This window comes from Desmodus rotundus, chromosome 12 (genome assembly GCF_022682495.2).
Source record: "Desmodus rotundus isolate HL8 chromosome 12, HLdesRot8A.1, whole genome shotgun sequence".
In the NCBI taxonomy this organism is placed as follows: Eukaryota; Metazoa; Chordata; class Mammalia; order Chiroptera; family Phyllostomidae; genus Desmodus; species Desmodus rotundus.
Window position 1 is genome coordinate 30,423,180 of NC_071398.1, and position 22,602 is coordinate 30,445,781.

The 22,602-nt window shown below is 50.0% G+C and overlaps 1 protein-coding gene and 1 pseudogene across 1 annotated transcript in view; both read right to left on the minus strand.

The window, feature by feature from the left end:
• Nucleotides 1-22,069, minus strand: part of KLHDC4 (kelch domain containing 4) — a 92,989-nt gene extending 70,920 nt beyond the window's left edge. The window contains exon 1 of the mRNA XM_053914435.1: nt 21,908-22,069. Coding sequence (XP_053770410.1) covers nt 21,908-21,946 — 39 coding nt within the window. The 5' untranslated portion in view covers nt 21,947-22,069. The remainder of the gene's footprint in view (nt 1-21,907) is intronic.
• On the minus strand, nt 6,787-12,926 carry LOC112300700 (cell adhesion molecule CEACAM21-like; annotated as a pseudogene).
• Nucleotides 22,070-22,602: the final 533 nt, after the last annotated feature.

Below are 22,602 nucleotides of genomic sequence, written 5' to 3' on the forward strand. Positions count from 1 at the left end.
TGGTTCTCAACGAGGAGCGATGTTCCCACCGTCGCTCCCCTTTTCTTAGGACGTAGAGCAATGTCAGAGGAAATGCTCTTCACACGGGGGAGGGTGGGGGTGGAGAGTACTATTGGAATCTAGTGCGTGCAGGCCTTGGGATGGTGCTGCTCATCCTACAGCACAGAGGCCCCCAACGAGAATGCCCAGCCCCAAATATCACTGTTGAGGAGATGGAGAGCCCTGCTGTGTGCCCTGCCCTCAGTGTTCCCAGGAGGCTTCCTGTCAGCCTGCTGTTCTCATCTCTCCTGGCCTTGCCCACTCCCTCTCCCCCTCCTCTTGCATCTCTGTTCCAATCCTTCTGATTCTGAATGTGCCCTGTGTCCAAAGTCAGCCCTAACCTCTCAAGGACCCCACCCTCTTCTCCTCTTCTAGCAGGAAGAATCCACTAGAGGGCGCTCACACTCCTCCTCGAGTCCCTGCGCACCTTCTCCATCACCTGAGACTAATAGAAGCAAGTGTTTTCACTGCCACAAACCCGGCCCTCAAATACTCTTTAGATTTGCTCAGGGTGGAGCTCCTGTGCCAGACAGCCGGGTCCCCAGGGAAAACCTCACATTGGAGGATGTGGCGGCAGGGACCGGAACCTGGAACCAATCCCAGGACCCAAGTCATTAGGGAGAGGGACGACCAGTGTAGGCTGGACACTCAGGACCTGATGCCCCCCCCCCCTCAGCCTGTGTGGGGGCACTGGGGGAAGTGACAGTGAGTCCGTGGTCCTCTTACCTGTCCCTGCCCTCCGCACAGTAGAATTACACAGCAGCTCCCTTCCTTTGAGACCTCGCAGTTCCTCCCACTAGAGAGGAGCGTGTCCGCCCCTCCCCATTTGTCTCTGGATAAGCTGCAGGCTCGCTGAGATGAGGTCTCCGTCAGCTCCCACCATGCAATAGGAGGCTCACGGTTTCCTTGTTTCCCCCAATCAGCAGCAAGAACAGTGTGGCAGGGCAGCCCCTTTATCTCTGGAGCGTTCAGGAGACCTGCTGTGTGTCTCAGGCCTGAGGTCACCTCAGAGTCACCCCAGGAAAGGCCCAGCACCAGCTCCTCCAGTCTTTGGTCTGAGCCGTGAGTCTGGTCCTCCCATCCAGGGAGCTGCCTGGCCTGAGGCTCAGGTCTCCTCCCGACAGTCTGACCCCAAGAGGGGCTTCTGTCACCAGCCCCAACTGTGGCTCTGCGCACCCATGCGTGAGTCCAGTGAGAGCTCTTATAGGAGGCTTGGAGTCCATGGGGTGGACACAGGCAGCCTGGCCTCCCTCCTGACGAGTGTGACGCATCAGGGCCCGCGGCAGCGCTGTGGGCACCTTCCTCAAGCCAAGGGGCTCCCCTCTTCTCGTCTGCCATGGTGTCTACTTGGTCCAGGTCCGAGTGGATGTGGAGTGTCGTCAAAGGCATTTGTTTCTCTTGTCGTCACTATGCATTATTTCCTAGTCAACCTGTTAGGGTGGTAAAGGGCAATGGTTGATTTGTGCCTGGTCAGCCCACCTTGCGTTCCTGGGGAGCAAACTCAACTCGACAAATCCCGATGGATCTTGGCAGAATTTTCTTTAGGGATTTTTCAGCTGTGTTCGTGAGAAGAGCCCGTGTGTTTACTTTCTCATTCTCTCCCGGTCTGGCTCTGACGTGCAGGTTATGCTGCCCGTTAAAAGAGTTCATGAGAGTTCTTTACTTTTCCTTTTCTCTGGGAAAGGTTGGAGTGAGCTGCCCTTTGGTTGCTTTGTAGCTATTGCTGTCTGCTTAACCTGCAGATACGTTACACTACTTTTCTTGTAAAGTCACAGGAGCGTTGCAGTACATTTCTGCACGTGTGTTTCCGTGAAACCTCCGCCCAGATCACGGGATAGAGCTGTGCTGAGCCAGGGCCTGTCCTCCTGCCCTCCCAGCAGCCACGGCCCCAGCATCACCTCCACTCTGACCTGCGGTGCCCAGGTCAGTTTGTCCTTTGGGGGACTTATCAGAAGTGGAGTCCTTTCTGGTGTGTGTTTCTGCGTTTGACAACTCACGTTCAAGTCTGTGCACGTGGGATCATCCTGCTGCTGTGGGAGCAGTGAGTCACCTCTTTTCCAGCTGTGTATCCCTTGTTTGCACACACAATACTTAGCCATGGGCTGCTGGACACCAGGACTGTCTGTTTTGGGTTCTTCTGAACAACCCCGATGTGAATGTTCACATACACCACGTGTACTTTGGTGGGTCGAACTCACGTCCTTGAGGTAAATTCCATTTGATTTGCTGGAACACCTTTTAAAATGTATATCAATTTTAGATTCTCCTGCCGGGTAGTTTAACAAAGTTATATTCCCACCAACAATGTTTATGCATCTAGATTTCCAGCTGTTGGTGCCGTCAGCCCTTTAAATTTTAGCCATTCTCATGTGGTTGAAATAACATTTCATAATGGCTTTTATTTGTGTTTCAAAAAAAGAAAAACCCAGAAAAGCACATTCTTCTTTACACATGCTTACTGGCCATTTACATATGTTCTACTGTTCAGTATCTCTTAGAGTTTTTAGCCATTAAAATAAACAGTTGGGACCTGGCTGGTGTAGCTCAGTGAACTGAGTGCTGGCCTGCAAATGAAAGGGTTGCCAGTTCGATTCCCAGCCAGGGCACATGCCTGGGTTGCAGGCCAGGTCCCCAGTTGGGGGCATGCAAGAGGCAACCACACATTGATGTTTCTCTCCTTCTCTTTCTTCCTCCCTTCCCCGCTCTCTAAAAATAAAGAAATAAAATCTTTTTAAAAATTGGATTGTCAGTCTTTTTCTTGTTGCTTTTGTAGGATTTTGTTACGTGCTTTGGACATGGCTTGTCATATAGATTTACAAACACATATGAAGCTGCCTGATGTATAGGTGCATATAAGGACATACATAAAACTTGTGTATGTATAAAAGAGAGAGAGAATAGGATGTCTTTTGAAAAACATAAATTCTAACTTTAATGAATTTTGAAAGATCATTGCATGGCGTGAGTTTGGGTCTAGGTGTATGTCTTTCCTCCGTGGAGGTACTCGTGTTCGTTATGAAGCTGCCCACGTTTTGCTGTGAGTGTGCACACATGCGGCTCGTGCATGTGTGCACAAGTGTGTGTTTGTGTGACAATATCTTAATTATTAACCAGATTTCCTTTCATTGTTATAGTACAAGTCTTGATTGGTTTTTGCTATTTCTAATTTTCTAGAAATGTCATCAACTTTGTCTAAATCACCAACTCTGTAGCCGAAAGATTTTTCAGGACTTTCCATCCTGGCTGCAGCTTTAGTCACACACACTCCTCCACCCCCGCCCATTCCCCACGGCTCACAGGCCTTGTTCTTGCTTCCTCTATTACTTTGTTGACTGATTTTTTTTTCACAGGTGATAAAACATTGACAAACTTTTCCAAGAAAATAATTTATGTTGTGTCGCTCTTCTCGATCTTCTATTATCGTCTACTTTATTGATTTCTACTTTTAAGTTTATCTTTTCCTCTTCTGTTTTTCTCCCAACTTTTGAAGTGGATAATTCATTCATTTTTAGTCAACCTTTTCTAGTAGGACCATCTAAGGTACTGAGTTTCCTGGGCACACCACTTGAGCTGTGCCCCATAACTTTTGGCAGAAGTATATCTCTAATAAACTACCGAAGATTTAAAGTGCCGAGGCAGAGCCGTGCGACCAGGTCCCACGTGCACAGCTGTTGGCTGCCCTGGGCACAGCCTCAATTTGGGGTTCGCTGCCCCAGCACAGCCTGAGCACCCGGATCTCCCTGTGGCTCCATGATGACCAGGACAGAGAGGGACCCTCTGCAGGTGGACTGGGGGCACTAATCATCCAACCTAGGATTGGCACCTCCTGGGAAAGGGGGGTGTTTTCTTTTGAAAACATTTTTATTGAATTTATTGGGGTGATATTGGTTAATAAAATTATGTAAGTTTCCAGTGTACATTCTATAATACCCATCTGTATACTGTATTGTGTGTTCACCACCCAAAGTCTCCTTCCATCACCATTTACCCTGCCCCTCTACCCTCTCCTACCTCCCCCGCTCCCTTTCCCTCTGGTAATCACCATACTGTTGGCTGTGTCTGTGAGTTGTTTTTTTATTGTTGTTTAATCCCTTCACCTTTTTTATCCATCCCCCCAACCCCCCTCCCCTCTGACACCTGTCAGCCTGTTCTCTTTATCTTACGAGTCTTTTTCTATTTTATTAGATTTCACATATAATTGTCTGCCTTATTTCACTTCGCATAATACTCTCTAGGTCCTTCCATGCCATTGCAAAAGGTAAAATTTACTTTTTATGATCATGTGGTATTCCATTGTGTAAATGTACCAGTTTTTTATTCACTCACCCACTGAGGGACACTTGGGCTGCTTCTAAATCTTGGCTATTGCAAATAATGCTGCTTTAATAAACATAGGGGTGCTTATGTCCTTTCCAGTTAGTGTTTTGTGTTCCTTCAGATATATTCTCAGAAGTGGGATTGCTGGGTCAAAAGGCAGATCCGTTTTTAATTTTTTGAGGTATCTCCATACTGCTTTCCACAGTGGCTGCACCGGTCTGCATTCCCACCAACAGTGCATGTGGGTTCCCTTTTCCCCACATCCTCACCGGCACTCGTTTGCTGATTTATTGATGAGAGCCATTCTGACAGGGGTGAGGCGATACACATGGTGGTTTTAATTTGCATCTCTCTGATGATTAGTCACATTGAGCATCTTTTCATATGTTTAGTGGCCATCTGTACGTCCTGTTTGGAGAAGTGTCTACTCAGTTCTTCTGCCCATTTTTTAATTAGATTGGGGTTTTTCTGTGTGTGTGACGGACATGTTCTGATGAATCTGTCAGATGTGTGCCAGGGACTCAGCTCCTCCAAACTTAAGTCATACAGGGTCCCGGCCATGCCTGGGCTGGAGAAGGGCATAGACAGTGGTCTGAGCAGGTCAGGCAGGAGCCAGTCAGCACTCAGGGCCAAGCTGGGGCAAAGCCACCTCCCCTTGGGCAGTGACCCCAGGACACACCCTTAGAGGGGAGACCTGATGGGTCCCCTGATGGACCACATGCAGCCACTTCCCTTAGAGCTCACTGTCCCATCACCCTTGAGATGCAGAGGCAGCTTTCTCTGATCTCCCTCTCCCCTCCCTTTGCTCCTGTCCATTCCTCAGACCAGGCCCTGCCCTGTCCCCAGGCTTCCCTCCATCCTGCTGAGCACCTTGCACAGCCACCTCCCTGTATCAAAACCTCTCAACTCACGCTGCCTCCCTGAGAGCCCTCCTCACAGATGTGGTTGGATTGCTGGTCCTCTCTGGGGAGGCCTGTTGGACAGAGTGAGAGCTCAGTCACCAGTTACCTGCCTGGGTGGGAACAGTGGGTGCTTCTTTTCTGGGGTCCCCAGCCCATCTCTTCTCTGGATGAGGCCCTCAGCTGGTCTGTGGGGCAGGACCCGCCCCTGTGCTCAGTCTGAGGATGCTGAGGTGGGTCAGATGCTCCCTGCAGACAGGTGTGGAGAGAAGGAATGGGGCCTGCCAGGACGACTGAGTAGTGAGAGCAGCTGCAGCCTGGGGAGTAGAGGAAAGGTCAGTCCCACTGGTCAGGCCCACGGTGCTGACCATCCTGTAGGCACTGGGTGCTGCCTTGTAGGGGAGGGCGACCCCTGGAGTTGTGCCATCTGTGCCCTCCTGTGCCCGGCTGACCACAGTCAGAAAGAGTGTACGGGCAGCTTCCTTCCAATTGAGGTTCAGGGCTGTGCAGCTCACTGAGCCCCTGGGGAGAGGGAGATCCCAGGAGAGCCTGCTGGGCCTTGGGAAACTGAAGGGAAGAACAAGGTCAGGTCCCACATGGCCAACCAGAGGATGCCCCCTGCAGGGATGTCTGGGTGTCCAGGAACCCCTGGGGCTTAGTGGGGTGAAAGGCATTCCCTGGAGGTTGGGGCTTGGGGGCTGCTCACTTAGGAGGGCAAAGCCTGCAGGGACTGGTACAGGCACGGAAGTTGTGGGATGTCTCAGGACTTTGGGGTTCACTTCTACCATGAGTCAGCCTGGGCTGGTATCCCCATGAGCAGGTGTGCCTGGGTGCCTCTTTTTGTGGTGATGCTGGAACCTCGCGTGGGAGATCTTGTCTTGCCTGTGTCCGTCCCTCTTGTCATTGAGTCTCAGCCCAGGGGGTCCCTGTGGTTGAGACTCATGCCCCTGATGCACACATTGCCCTTCAGGAGGTGGGGTGGGGTCTTTAGATGGGGGTGGAACCTGACTGGAGACCACCCCTTCATTCCAGTTGCACCTCATCTCAGATTGAGACCTGGGCTCTCCGATCCCTTCTCCTCACACCTGAGCAGGACAGTGGGAGCAGACTGCTTTATGTCAAGTGCATTTCTTCTCAGTGTTGCCACCTGCATGTGGGTCCTCCTGTCTATTCCTGCCATCCATGCCGGAGTCCAGGTGCCATCCACATGTCCCCCTGGAGAAGGGACAGAGCTCACATTCCTGCGGGCTCGTCATGTGCTCCCACGGGTCATCACACGACCACCACCCGCCCTCTGAGGGACTCAGTGTCGGTGTCGCCTCCACCGTGGAGATGGTACCAGCAGCAGAGATGCACCAACCAGAGACCAACCAGAGGCGGGGTCTGGAGTGGAATGTGACCTTAAGTCAACAATAACGACCCTGTCAGTTCATATTTTTGAGCACTTACTGACTCAGTGCAAGTCTTCCAAGGACTTTCCACCTTTAGCACTACTAAGGAAAACAACTTAGAAACTGCATCATAACCATCATTTTCAGATAAGAAAAAATCTATTTATAGTTTAATAACAGAGAGGAGGGGACAAGGGTCATTCAGATTTCACATCCAGCCTGAGGAGTCACTTTTGCTTGAGCTGACGGCATTGGAGACCTCACGCTGATAGAGCCCCAGCGTCCTCCCTCCTGGCGGGGTCTGTGGTGAGGGTGCTGTTGCCCCAGGACAACTTCATCTTCTCCGTGAGCCACAGACTCTGGTCACCGGATGAAAATCCCAGTGTCACTTGAGAGGACAGGACCACACTGTCCTTACACTCGTCACGGTGGTGTTCCTGGCTCGGACGGAGGGCTTCCCCACGGGCTCTGTGGAAACACGGAGGATGTGACTGACTGAGAGCAGGCTCCTTCCTCAGAGATCTCAGCCACTCACTGTCCACAGTGAGCTCTGGGAGCATCGCCAAAGGATGGCCCTGGCCTCTGCAGAAGAGCGAGTGTCTTTGTGAAGATGGCAGTCTGTAAGGAGAGGGCGGCACCTCCTCTCTGACCCCAGGCCCCCAGGCTGAGCACTGACTTGTCTGCGCCGACATCTCTGCAGTATCAGCACCAGGAACCCCCTTTCAGCCCATGTGTCCTACAACCTCAGGTTTGCACAAGTTTTTCCCTACAAACTTTTTGACCCTTTCCTAAAACTTTCTTTGACTTTAAGAAGGATCAGCTTTTGCTCCTCAGGTAAAGTTCATGCATGTTGGGGAAGGCACGCTTGCCATTTTTGTCCATCTCTGGGGCCAAGGAAACTTTTCAGAAAGTGGGAAGGCATCTACTTCTTGTTAAATAATTTACTAGACAATAAAAACAGCCCGACCGAGTCTTTATGACCTTGGATGTGGAGAGGCTTCATCTCCAGGATTTCTCAGTCTGAGCAGGACTTTACTCCCCGGTCTGTGGATGGAGTATCACCATAAAGGAAATCTCCAGAGAAGTGGTTATGGCTTTAACAACAGATGGGAACTGTAGGAATAGAGAGAAACTACTCAACTTGGGAAAGGCCACACGTGAGAGTCCACAGCTAACGATACTCCGTGGAGAAACTCTGAAAGTGTTAGTAAGACTGCGAACAAGACGAGGACACTGCTTTCACCCTTTCTATTCACCACAGTACTGAAAGTTTGGCCGGAACAACCAGGCAAGAAGATGAAGTAAAAGGCATACAAATTGGAAAGGAAGAAGAAAAATTATCTCTTTTAACAGATGACATAATTTTATATGTAGACAACCCTAAATATTTCATGTACAGAAAAAAAAACCTGGTAGAACCAATGAATTCAGTGAAGACACAGGAGACAAAATCAACACTCAGTACCACCTTCGTTTCTTGACAAAAACCATGAACAATCCCAAAACAGAATATAATAAAAACAATTCCATTTACAACAGTATCAGAAAGAATAGAATACTTAGCAGTAAACTTAAGCAGGGAGGTGGAAGAAGCATACGCTGAAAATTACAGTACTGAAAGTAAAGAAATAAATAAATGAAAAGACATCCATGTTCATGGGTTGGAAGACTTAATATTGTTAGAGTGTCACTTTTCCCTGAAATATCTACATATTTGATATGATCCATGTCAAAATCCCGGTACCACTTCTGCAGAAATAGAAAAGTCCATTCTAGAATTCATATGGAATTTTAAGAGACCCCAAATAGTTGTGGCAATCTTAAAAAAGAATGAATTTGGAGGTGTCACACTTCCTAATTTCAAAATTCACTACAGAGCTCAAGTAACCAAAATACTGTGGTCATAGCATAAAAACAGATTGTGGAGTACAGTAGAAACCCAGAAATAAAGCCTCCGTTATATTAGCAAATGGTTTCAACAAAGAAGCCAATACCATTCAATGGAGAAAGGGCAGTCTCTTCAACAACAGTGATGAGCAACAATATCCACTGCACACAAAGGAAGTGGACCACTGTCTCACACACAGATTAACTCAAAACGGATGTAATTCTAAAGACAAGACCTAAAATTATAAAACTCAGAAAACAAAGTAAGAAGCTTAATGACACTGGATTTGGCGATGATATGACATTAAGAACACAGGCAAAAGAAAGAGAGAAGATCGATAAGTTGAACTTTGCAAAAATGAAAAACTTCACCAAAGGACACAGTAACCAGAGTGAAAGGTGACCTATGGAATGGCAGAAAACACTCTGCAAATGATATATAGGATGAGGGGTTCATGTCCAGAACAGAGAAAGAAAAGAATACAACTCAACAACAACAACAAAACCAGATAACCAGGTTGGAAAATGGGCAAACGACTTGAACAGACATTTCTGCAAAGGAGATACACAAATGGCCAATAAGCATATGAAAAGATGCTCAACACCACTATCGAAACTCTCGGAGTCAGAGCTGTTGCTTGTGGTGGTGGGTGTGGGTAACTCTGCTCTGCAGGTAACGGAGGGAGCACTGCCCTGGGTGGTGCCTTTGACTCCTCCAAAGGCTGCTTCAATCTGAGAAGGCACCTCGCACCTCTCAGCCAACTTGAGTCCTTAAAAGAGTAAGTCAGGTCTGTGTATCTGAAGACAAATGCATGACTGAGAATCTGAATGCTCAGAGAATGTAGGGCTGCCAGCACTACATCTGGGAGAAAGCACAGACTTTCTCAGGTGTCAGTTAAATATCAGGGTTTAATCATGGGTAGATATAGGCCTGGGAGTCAGAGACCCCCATTTCTCCTGGTTCTTCACTGACCAGCTGACTGCCTGGCCAAACGGGCACCGTTCCTTCCAGCTGCACAGACCTCCATCGCCCAGCCAAGGTGTGTTTCTATGAGGCACCATTTCCCAGGACATCCTAAAGACTGGGGTTTGAGCAGAAAGACTACTTGGGGACTGGGAGCAAGGCGGTGGTCCACCGACTACTCAGGGCCCTGGGCTATGAGGTGGGTCAGGTGGTCCCAGGTGAATGTGACTGACACAGTCAGTGAGCTAATAAACGATAGAGCAGAGTCCACGGAGTGACCTAGAAAAGGGTGAGGCAGGCAGGCAGGAGCTGACTGTGGCAGCAGAACCCCGTGCTCTGCGCTTGGTCGTTAAAGTCATCCTCCCTCTGCTGAGGGCAGGTGAGGACTTGCGCAAATGCAGAAGGGGTGACAGAGGGCAAGTGGGGAGCGTGAACCTGAGGAAATTCTGCCTCCTGCAGACCATTTGTTTTTGGTGGTCATGAGACAGAAATATGGAAAGAAGTTAAAAATTTCCATATGTAAGTGTATTATTAATACTCCAGGGCCTAACACCAATTGCAGAAAGGAGTATTTCTCTAGAGAGCAGCAAAGGGTCTGAGACAGGGGTCTCAGCCCTCGAGAAACAGGACTATTTCCAAGGACTCTGCATCCAGGTGCTAGTCTTTAAAGGATTCTGGATCATTCATTCCTCCATTTCTTCACCATTCACTCCTTCTCTCCTTCATGAAAGAGCCACTGAGTGCCGGTCCCCGAGCTCGTTGCAGGTGTGGGGTGGGGAGTGAGAAGGCAAAGTCCTGTCATATCTAATGGGAGTGACACTGACACACCAGGAAACAAAGAAGTGATTTCAAGTCCAGTGCAGGGAGCTGTGGATTGGCCACAGAGTGGGAGGCCTGGGCGTTCCCAGCGCTGAGGGTTCTGGAGAAAAACAGATTAATTCTGCAATTCCCTTCACTCCCCAGACCAGAATCTCTCCCTCTGAGTGAGGACACCTAAGACAGGGTCTGAACCAATGATTGGTCTAGGGATCCACAGACACCTAGTAAGGCCCCCGGGCCAGAGGAAAGGACAGGGCTGTGGCAGCAGACAGACCTCTAGTGACTCTGATGAGCTGCTCATGGTCTGTGTGACTCTGCCCTAGTGACTGTGCCTCCCTGGGTCCCAGTTTCTCCTCAGTGGAGGAGGATGAATATTTGACTGCAGAGTTTTCAGCATATTAACTGTAAAATATTCACAGTATCGGACCTGAATCTCAGGATAGGGGTGCTGCTCAAATCAGAGGCATCTGTTCCTGATCAACTTCAAGAGCGAATCCCCGGGGCTGAGCCCTGGTGGGCAGGGGCTGCCTGGAGCCCTTCTCTCCTGTTTCTCCCTGAAGGTGCTGACCTTCTAAACTCTCCTAGGTCCCCCAGGGCAGTCCACAAATGGCCTGGTGACCTTGTCCATCTGTGCTTCCCACACAGTCTCCAGTGAAGGGCCAGGCTCCTTCCCTGCCCAGATGTGGCTCTTGGGGCTGAGCCCTGGCTGGTGACCTGCTCAAGGGTTCTGTGACTCAGGCAGCTGGGAAGTCATTGCTCCCAGTCATCCCTGCCCACAGACCAAACCCAACCTGACACAGGCCCCCAGAATCCCTGGAGTCAGGAGCCCTGGACCAAAGGTCTAGGGAGGGGCTGACCAGGCTGAGCTTCTCTGTGAGGATCCCAGGGGCCCCTCCATCCAGGCCATGACTGAGCCCTGCAGGGTCTTTCTTGGGATCATGGTCATGGGTAAAGGCACCGGGGCTGGACTGAGACTGGTCTCCCTCTGCTGAGTTACTCCCATCAGACTGGCCCTTCCCTCTGCGGTGAATGTCTCTGCAGGCCTGGAATGTGGGAATTAAACTCTCATCTTAGGAAGTTTGTCTACACTGTGTGTGCCCTGCACCAAGTGCCCAAACCCAGCCTGGGACGTGATGCAGAGGGTGCTGGAGGCAGAGTCCAGGGCTCTCAGTCCTGTGAGGCAGAATTCACCCCACCCGACACCCAGAGGGCAGAGAGCAATCACTCACAGTACACGTGGAGCTGTCCAGTTGCTCTGTCACCTTGAAAATTCCTTTTTATGGCTAGTAGAGTGTAGTATCCTGTGTCCTCCAGGGTGACATTCTGGAAGAGCAGGGATCCATTGGGGTAAATGGTCTCCCGGCTGCTGTGTGCAGGCCCCGGGTGCATTTCTTGGGCATCTATTACATATGACGCAATTTGACGGTTGCTGTCCACACTCTCCCCTTTGAACCAGACATAGCCTGCAAGGAACTCCGGCCGACTGTGGACGAGGAGAAGAGCATCCTGCCCTTCAGCAGCACTGGCCGAAACCATAGTGAGTTGGGCGGTGGGGGCCGGGTTCCAGAAGGTTAGGAGTGAGACTAGGAGGGAAGAGAGAAATCGATCAACATTTGGGTGTATGCACCGGGAGGGAAAGACGAGGCCCTGGGTGCTGAGCAGGTCTCTTCACCTCTCACCCTTGGTCTGTGTGTGTGTGTCTCCCATGGTCAAGGTCAGCAGCATGGCCACCACTACTTCAGCACCTCTGAACCTGTTGTTATTTTTACTGTTCCTCAAACTCTTCCCCAGGTGTCTGCCCGGCTCATGCCCTCACTGCCCTCAGACCCCGCTGACACTGAGAGGTGTCCTTGGGAGAGAGCTCTACCGGCCACCTCCTTTAATGGCCCTCTGTCTTCACTCTCTGACCTGCCCCTGCTCTGTTTTCTTCACGATGCTTGTTGGTAACTGACATCTACATCTTTTCGTGTCCCTTTCCTCCCCACAGAACATGAGCTCCATGGGAGCGGGGGCTTGTCTGACCTTGCTGTGCCCCCAGAGCCTGTGGGTGAGTGTCCCCAGGGCCCCAAACTTTCTGGGGGTGTATTTGCCCATGCCTGAGGTTGGTGGTAAGTGTTTACCACCCTTGGTTGAGCTTTCCCACCCCCGACATCATTTTTGATTACTGTCATCAGTTTCTAAAACTTACTGTTCAGAAATTAACTTTAAAAACACAGCAGTCAAGGATTTCCTGCCCCTCACCACTTTCCGATCACGAATTTCCTATTGCTGAGATTTGCCCCAAGCTGCTTTGACCCTGTGTCCTCTCCCTCAGGTCCAAGCAGCAACTCTCTGTCCCCTCTCAGAGTGCTGTCCTCTCCAGGAGACCCAGCCAGTCTCTCCCACCCTCCTGTCCACTTCCAGGGACTGTCCCTTTTTACCAGCCAGCAGGACATCCTGCCACGGGATACGCCCTGACAGGGACTCCATGGTGTCTGCTGCCTGCTCGGTCCTCCCTCTGCGAGAAGAGCTGCAGCTCCAGAACCCCTCACAGAGACTTCTGTTCTGAAGTGCAGGACCTGCTGTGCGTCCTCCCAATGCACGGAGTCTCCTCCCAGGACTGGAGTGCTTCCCCAGTCACATGGGAGGGGCGGGTCTCTGCCCCGGATCCTCCTCCCATCCCTCTGAATCTCCCATCCCCTTTCTGTTTCCTGGGACCTGCAGGGTCGCCAGCATCTTTAGCTGTGGTTCTCCACCCCCTACACACACACTGGACAGCACAATCCTGTGCTGTCCGGTTCCAGGTGACCCCACAGCCCTCTCTTACCACTTGGGACTTTTCCCTTCAGAACAGGAGCCTGGGGTCACATCAGGATTCTTGTCACAGGATGTCATTCCCGTTGTGCATCAGAATCACCAGTGAAACTCTGTAAAGCATGGGATGCCCGGGTGACACCTTAGAAATGCTGCTTCAGCAGCTGTCCAGCTAAGGTGAATGGCAGGCCAGGCTGACACCCTGCAGTGTGGGGGTGCACAGGGAGTGTCTCCTGATTTTGTTCAAATGCAGATTCTGACTCAGCAGGTGTGTGGTGGACCTGAGAGTTTGCACACTGCCTTGGCCTCTGTTGTGTAGAGGCCGTGGGGCTGCCATCAACACAGAGAGCCCCAGGGGCCCCCAAAGCTGGGGGTTACTTCCACTTTTGACATGCAAACCCAGCTGGGCACTGGGTCTTTCTCATGTTCTCAGACGTTCTGGGAAGGCTGGAGTTCCTCTCTGGAAGAGGTCACTGACGTGACTGTGGGGTGAGAGAGGGAAAGCTGAATGGCAATGGGTGAGGGGACCCGCTTTCTCTCTCCCGGTGTCACCAGCCTGGCCTCTGCTTCCAGGACAGACGCAGGACTGGGTGTCTTTGGAAAACCTGAAGTTTGCGAGTGCGAAGGGGGAGGTGTCCCATGTGTCCTGAGAGATGAAAACTGGGTTTGTGAACAGATAGCTGTGGGCACCCTGGACCTCAGATTTCAGGTCTCGGGGAGACCCTCCCTCTCCATAGTCTGTCCACATGCTCCCTGAGGATTGGAGAGCTTCCGTCTTGTGCCTGGGGGACTTTTCTGTGGCCACCTGCCTTCCCCATGGTTGGTGCCCGGCAGGGAGTCGGGGACAGCACAGAGACTTCCAACAGAGCAGGAGTGGGTGGAACAGGGCTGGCACCAGGGAAGGGCTCAGAAACGGTCTATGGAAATCAGGCTTTTTCCCTCCTAAGCCAAAGCCAAGTTTGTGTGTTTTATCTCAATGTCACCTCCTAGAGGGCACAAGGAGACCAGCAGCCAATGTCAAGGGCTGCACCAGGGACTCTGACCAGGCTCCAGAGGGTGTGAGTGGACCCTGAGCACTGGGCAGAGGTGGGCTCTGACCTCCAAGCTGAGTGGACAGTCACCCTGGGTCCTGGCCACTGTGGGTCCCATGCTGCCCAACTCATCCCAGGGGAGGGAGAGCCCAGTGAGAGGTCGGGCACTGTCCAAAGGACTCCTGATCTAGTGTCACAACTGTCCCCCCCAGGGGGATGTGCTATTTCAGGAGGAGCTGTTTGTCCCCAAAGGCTTACAGGGAAGCATGAGGCCTGGACGACTGACCCCCAAAACGATGTGTCCCCCCCATCATGGCACTGGAGCGTTACATCCACACCACCTGTGTCCCTGTCATCTGCTCTAGGCCTCCCGATGGGCCCCAGGAGCTGGAGCAGCTCCACGTGGAGACTCGGCCAGGGGACTCTGGGTCCTCCTGTCCCATCCTGCACAGGAAGTGCCCCTTGTTCCCAAGGACACCATAGGCTGGTGAGATGCCTTCAGGGCCCACAGGCAGGTGTCCCACAGACCGGATCTTGGGGACAGGGAATCATCTCCTGATTCCTTTGAGGTCAGGCTGGGCTCCTTTCTCCCCTGGTAGTAACTTCTGTGGTGGAGGATCCAGAGTTTCTTATAGGTCAGGTTCATGAGAAGAGGAAGGACTTACGCTGTCCCTGGGCCCCGGGGAGACAAGACGTCGCTCACAAGGTGCATGCGGGGAGGGCTGTGATTTTCGGAGAAGGAATGCGGTCAGGATGTTACAGGACCTCGAATGCCAGGTCTTGGAGTCTCAGTGTCATGGAACGAGCACTGAGCTCAGTACGAGATAAAGCAGTTTACTGAGAAGAGCTTGTGCACAAGGGAGTCCACCGGTACCTGGGGGCCCTTGAGAGGCGGAGGGCTCGGGCTGAGGAGGAGGCCAGTTGTCCCACGACTGTCATCTGGTGGTGGTTGCTCCTGGGGTTAGTCACCTGATGTGTTCCATGGTCAGCGGACCACCCACAGGGCCTCTAGAAGAATGCTTGCACAAACATTCTAGTTTCCCATTTAATTGGCAAAAGACCTATTTTGCAGAACATGTTGTTTAGAAAGGATATTATTGTACATTTTTTCTTTTTAGGACACAGGTTAATTTCAACCATGGAATTTTACTAAAAGCAAGGAGTCATGGGCCTCTGCGACAGACTTCTTTTGGTCAAGATGAAGTCCAGATGTAACCCCTATACTGTCCCAAGACCCCTCACTCTTCGGGGACCTGGACGAGAGGTCAGGCTTATGCCTGGGACAGCGGTGGGCACTTGCCGGCCTCCTCCCATGCTGACACCAGGGCCCCTGTGTCTATCAGAAACATGCTCTGGCCCCAGATGTCTCACGGGGTGACCTGCTTCTGTTGTGTGGCTTCCCTCACCCATCTAGCGTGTGTTCCTTAAGCATCCGTGAGGGTGCAGACATGGAGCTGGAATGAGGCTTGGCTGCTGTCTCATCCTCACAGACGCTGTCACTGGAGGGAGGCTTCTGTTCAGTCCCTGCCTGGGCACAAGGACTGAACCTCCCCATCTGTCACCAGGGATTAAGCTCAGACGACAGTGCCCTGGCTCCGCCTCCTGCCCTCACCGCAAGGTCCTGGCCAACCTCTGCATCCCTCCTCAGCATTGCTTCCCTGGCACAGGGTATTGGTCCTCAAGGTGCCAAGCGAGCAAACCCTGTGCCTCAGGTAACCCTCCTGGGCTGGACCAAAGAGCTTGGTGATGGAATGCGGGCCCTGTAGTGGGAAAGCAACCAAGTCTCAGCAACCACCACCTGCGGGGACTGGCGCAACTGATTCAGGAGCGTCGAGTCAGGTGGTCCAGTGGTCCCGGGATCCAGGCGAACCTGAGGCTGGAGGTGTCCAGGCATGACCAGGATCTGCCGTGAGGTCTGGGCGCAGCTTGGTCCCTTCGAGTAGGGGCTGGGCTTCAGGAGCTTCTAGTTGTCTGGGGATGCTGCCGGATGGTTAGCATGGAGCCACAGAAAGTGCGCTCTGACCCACCAATCAGCACCCTGTGAACTGGGGCTGTCGGGGCACAGGGAGAACCTGGAGGGACCCCCACTGTCTTGAGGACCAGGGGTCTCAGGCCTCAGGCCGTCCTACTGCTGTCCTTAGGTGAGGGCCAGGGGCTGCCTCAGTTCTGTATTTGAGGTTTAAGGGGGGAAAAGAGTATTAGTTCCTACCAGGTCTCCAAACTGCAGGTAGCATATGGACACCTTTTTGTAAAAAGCATGTTACAGAAAATATTTATCCTAAGACCCATTTCTGTACATATTACAATGTATTCTAAAACTACACGATATATTATTTATTAATACAAACAGGGGAAAAAAGTATCAGATAGACCCCCACCCCCAGTATAGGAGAGCAGTTGGGGGGGGCGGGGGCGCTGAGAAGAGGAGGGAAGGGGTGAGGAGGTGAGGTTTCAGCTAATGTAACATTTGCCTCTTTTCTTAAAAGGGAGATCTGAGCAGCTAAAATGTTCACACCTGTGAAATCTTGGCGGCGAGCAAAGAGATGCCTGTTATAACATTTTGTGTACGTAGGAAATGTTTCATGATTGAAAGGCAGTATGTACACAGTCTCTCTCCATGTTGAAAAGTCTGTCTCTCATCTCACCTGTCTGATGGCCGCAGAACGCTTCACTAAATGAGTAAAACACGCAGGAAAAAAGAAGTGATGGGCATAAACTGTTTCCACATTCTTGGGATTGCAAAAAACATCAGCAGGGCCATTCTTTTACGTACATTTTTGCATGCTTGTCTTACCATTTCTATACATCAAATTAGTAAAAGTGAGAATTTCTCAAAGAATGAACACATTTTAAATTTGGCTAATACATCAGCATATTTCTCTTGCCAAAGTTTAATTTCTGCCTGTGACGCGCAGCACCATCTAACCTCACCAACTTGAGCTGAGGGAGGAACAAAGGGATTTAAGTAAGACAACGTGTACACAATGCCTGGTACGTGTCTGGCATATCGTATGGGCCCCATAAAGGGCAACTCTTATTATCACTGGCAAGTGGATTTCAAGTCAGAAAACTTAAAGCTGGGAGATTGTGGTGAGAAATTTAAAAATCAATGCATTCACCTATCAGGCTAAAGTTAAAAAATGGTGATAACACCAAATGTTGGCAAGGATGCAAATTATTCACACATTGCTGATAGAAATATAAAATGGTACAGCCATTCTGGAGAACTTTGGCACTTTCTTATGAAACTAAACATGCAAATACCATACAATCCAGCAATTAATTGTACCATTGGGTATTTATTTCAGAGAAACGGAAATTTAAGTTTACACAGAAACCCGTACAGGAGTGTTCATGCAGCTTTATTCTTACTCGGCAGCCGCTGGAGGCAGCCCAGCTGGCCTAGAATGAGCGTGTGTCGTTAAACAAACTGCATAGCCACACCACAGGGGGCTACCCAGTAATAAAAATTTATTTTTTAAATTAAAAGAAAAATAATTGATATATGCAGCAATTTGGATGCATCTCAAGGGGATTATGCTGATTTTAAAAAGTCAATTCCAAAAGGCATCATGTACAATATGACATGACTCTGTCTATGTAACACTTTGCTATGACAAAGGCACAGAGCATTAGGACGGGCTGACAAAAGCTGCCAGGTACCCAGTGGGTAGGAACTGAGTGAGGGCGTGACGGAAGCAGTGGGCAGGGGAGGATGGTGGGCACGGCTACAAAAGACCAGGAAGGGGGATCCTTATGGTGTTAGAACTGTTCTGTGTCTTGACTCTGGTGGTGGATACATAAAATTTCAAAGAAATAAACACACACACGGGCAAGCACGTGCACACACACGCACGTGTAAACTGGTGAGATCCTCCTTGTGATATCGGACTCTAGTTTGTACCCAGTCAGGGGAAACTGGTTGAGGGGGTACACGGGATGTCTCTGAATTATTTCTTAAAACTGTGTCTGATTCTGCAACTAACTCAAAGCAAAATGTTTAATTATTTTTAAAGTTTATGGTTTTTCCTTTGAAAAGGAAGATTTGAAATAGCTCTTTTCTTGTGTTCTAGACCGTATCCACCTTTTCAGTGACAGCAATTTCCTATTTATTAACTCATAATTATCCCCATAATCCTAGGAGGTTAGCAATACCTTTACCCCCATTTTGCAGATAAGGGAGGACGCACAGAGAAGGTAAATGACTTGTCACATAGCTAGTTAGTAGCTGGAAGGGATCGGAACCCTCAAAAATTCTCCAGTAAAATTGAACTATCGAGAGTTATTTAGTTACTGCTGAGTAGAGCAGCATATTGCTTCCCCTCACTTGTTACTCAGTGAACTTGCTGGCCTACTGCAAAAATGCAGTTTGTGGTATCGCTGCAGCTTTTGGCAATCGGATCTAACTTAGCAGCACAGCGTTCCCAGAACGTGGTTGTACAAGGCAATCTTTGAGTATTTCTTGAAATTGGCTTTTTAGCCTGGTATGTAGCAAATATTCATAAATGTGTCAGGAGTGCTTGAACAAAGTGTATTATGTTATAATACTATACTCAGGATGTGGCAGAGAAAAAATGGCACACAAACGAAAAAATGAGTGAGCAAAAAAATAAACAGATGAGAATTGAGCGAATTCATTCAACAATTATTCAGGTCTTATTATGTGATATTATCAACATTAGAAGTACATTAATTTCAAATACTCTATCCATTTTAGACCCTGCTTAATCTGTGCTAATTTTCACTTATTTTAATATTTTACCTATACCACTTAATTTATTATTACTTGATTTATATTATTTATTTTTATACATTGCTATTTATCTTTATATTTTGTAGCAGTTTTTTATATTCATATTATTGTTTTATATTTTACTTTATTTTTAATTTTTTTATGAATTTTTAATTAAAAATTTTATTTATTTATTCTTAGAGAGGGGAACGGAGGGAGAAAGAGAGGGAGAGAAACACTGATGTGTGAGAGAAATATCAATTGGTAGCCTCTCACACACCCCCAACTGGGGATCTGGCCCCCAACCCAGGCTTATGCCCTGACTGGGAATCAAACCAGTCACCTTTCCGCTCACAAGCCACCACTCAATCCATTGAACCACACCAGCCAGGGCTAATTTTCACTTTTCTGATGACTAATCAAGTTGAACAACCATTCAGAAGTTTACCAGTGGACTGAGTGCCTGCCTGGGAACCAAAGGATTGCCATGTGGGGCCTGGCAACTATGGGCTGCAGCCACTCTGTGTGGGACGGTCTTTGTTTTTACAACTGCAAACAGGATTTAAGATTTACCTGCACAGCTGGGTGGCCCTGCAACCTACCCCCCTGTTTCCCTCTATTAACCTCCCCCGGTCCCCGAAAGGTGACACATGACCTGTGTGTCAGGAGGAAAGTCCCCCTCTATCCTTACGCTTTTCTTGAAAGCTCAGCTGATGCTGCGACCTGGGATATACCCCCTGCCTTCCTCCTTACTCCCCCCCCAACATCCATACATTCAAAGCCCTCTCCCCCTGGTTCCACGTGCCACACTGAAGGTAGGTTAGTTGGCTTTCCCACACCCACAGACACCTGCAGACCACGCTTCCTTCCTCTCCAGCCTCACTTCCCACCCCTCCTCACCCCAACTTTCACTGGCTTCCTCTCAGTTCCTTTATCAGAACACAATCCCCTGGCCTAAACAGCCACCTCCCCCCACTTCCACCTCGGGAGCCGTTATCTGGAACTGGGTGCTCATTACTCTCCAAAATTTCTTTTTTCTTCTTTTAATTATTGATTTGAGAGAGAGAGAGGGGAAGGGAATGAAGAGAGAAGGAAGGGGAGGGAGGGAGAGAGAGGAAGACAGAAAGAGAGAGGGAGAGTGAGAGGGAGTGAGGGGGAGGGAGAGAGAAAGACTGGCTTGTCCTGCCACTTATTTATGCATTCACTGGTTGCTCCTTGTGTGTGCCCTGACCGGAGATGGAACCCAAGCCTTGGCATTAAAGGACGATGCTCTAACCAACTAAGCAACCTAGCCAGAGCCTCGAGCATTTCTTTACACTTTTACTGCATATATATATATATAAAAGGACATCGCATAACATCATTTCTTTACAACACTGATGAGATGCCACAGGACAGGGGTGTCAAGCTCATTTTCACCAGGGGCCACATGAACCTCATGGTTGCCTTCAGCGCGCCGAATGTAGAGTTCCTTGCCCCTAGTTAAGGAGCAGTTACATTTACACAGTCCTAAAATTACATTCGGCCCTTCGGAGGCAACTGTGAGGCTGATGTGACCCCGGTGAAAAGGAGTTTGACACCCCTGCCATAGGAACTTAACCCTTGCTTATATCAGTTAGCCTAGAGCAAAAGTGATTTCCGTATACAGCCACACCTTAGAGATACTGTGGGCTCAGTTTCAGAGAACCACTATAAAGCAAGTATCACAATAAAGCGAGTTACAGTCGTGTTTTGCTGGTGGAGGGACTCGCCTTCAATTTGTAAAATAATTCAGTATCTAAGAAACACAATAAAACAAGGTATGCCTGTACTATGTCAGTTCACTGAAGGTCACAGAAGCTATGGACAAGGTTAAGTAAGGATTACTGTATTATCTTACATTTCTCAGTTCCATGTAAATGCCCTTCTGCTAAACAGTTTGATACACCGAATCACTCACTTTCACTGTGGCAGAGCTACCGCTCCATCACAGCTTCTCTACCCAGCCTGTTCATCAACAAACATCTGGGTCAGTTCCAGTTTTGTGTTTATTTAAATACCACTACCATGGCCATTCTGCCCCATCTTTGTGTAGCCGAGGGAAGTTTTTCCAAGGTAACCTTCACGTGCATCACTACTAGGCTGCAGCTTCCACCAGTCTACACATTGACAAAGTAAGGTCCAAAGAGACTCTGCCAGTTTTCACCCTCACAGCAGTCTATGAAAATGGCCATGATCCTGCTACTTCTATGTGGGTAGTTAGTTACACTAACGGCTGTCCTGTTGACTGACACGTCCCTAATGCCAACCAAGCGTGCTGCCTTAAGCATTCAAGACAAATTACTGAATGACCGGAATTTTACAGAAAGACCCAGAAGTAGGAGGAAACATTGGAGTCACAATTAGTTCGGAGCTCCTGATCCAGTGTCATTCACCTCAGACATTACCTTCCTGCCCTGGCTGGTGGGGCTCAGTGGATTGATTGCTGACCTGCGAACCAAAGGGTGGCCAGTTCAACTCCCACTCAGGGCACATGCCTGGGTTGAAGCCCAGAGAGCACAGTGCCTGGCACACAGCAAACACTCCTAAACCACGATAAATTGCCCCAAGTTAGGGGGCCGGAGAACAAGTCGATAGAAAGCAGAACGCTCTAAGCTCAGCCCTGTTCCACTTGCAAACCCTACAGAGAGCGAGAGAGACAGACAGAGGCAGAGAGAGATGAGAAAGGAGAGAGTGGTGGCTACCATCAACTGCTACGGGAAGCCCCAGAGTTTCTCTTACTGCACGGATGGATGCTCACGCCGTAAGACTTACCGTCTTTTAAAGATGAGGAGTGCGGCTCAGAAGTTAAGGCCTTGCCCCCAGATCAGGCCCCCTGCACAGGCGCGCCCGCTCATCCCCGGGTCCTCCTACACTAACTCCCAGCCGCTCCAGCACCCGGCCCAACGACCCGGCAACGCCAGGGACAGCGGACCAAGGAAGGCAGCAGGCAAGAGCAAAGGAGCTCGCGCGGAGCAGGACGCGCGCTCGGGGTCTGTCCCGCCGGCGCCGCTCACCTCCTCCTTCCGTGAGCGCTTGGAGACCTTCTTCTCCATTTTGGCGGCCGTCTTCTGCGCCCCGCGGCCCTTCTCTTTTTTGGCCGTTGTTGTTCACCGCGCCGGTTGAGAGGGTACCGGGACACCCGGAATGGAGAGCACGCACGGCGCGCCGGAAGTACGTTTTCGGGGCCATGCGCGGAAGTGAGTCATTTGCGGGAGCTGCCGGAAGCGGCTGCTCTTTTTCCCGTTTGCGGAAGTGCCCTTTGAGGCTCCGTCTTCCGGTTTAGGCGGAGAAAATGACAGGTCGAACCCGAAAGTAACGGACTTGCTCCTGGTACCCCTCTACCCTGCATCTTTAGTCGTCCTGGGGGGCTGGGCGGCTCAGCAGTTGTTCTTGGGCTACAGAACCTGGCTTTGAAGGCTGTCTTCCGTGTTTACTATGTTTGGGCAATTTGCTTAACCCTGTGTAGTTGACCCAACTGGGTGACTCCGTAAGGGAGCCACATATTTTTCTACCTTGGATCCTTTTGGTAATGAAATGATGCGGCTTCATCCGCAGAAAGATGTTCATGCACATGTGAGGACTGGCAGACGCTAAGTGAAAACAGTCCTTTCTCCCACTCAAAGCTGCCAGGGCTGTTCGGTCCTGAGTATGAAAGTGGAAAAGTTGGCATTCTGCTGCCTGTTGCTACCAGCATCAGTAAGTAGAGACA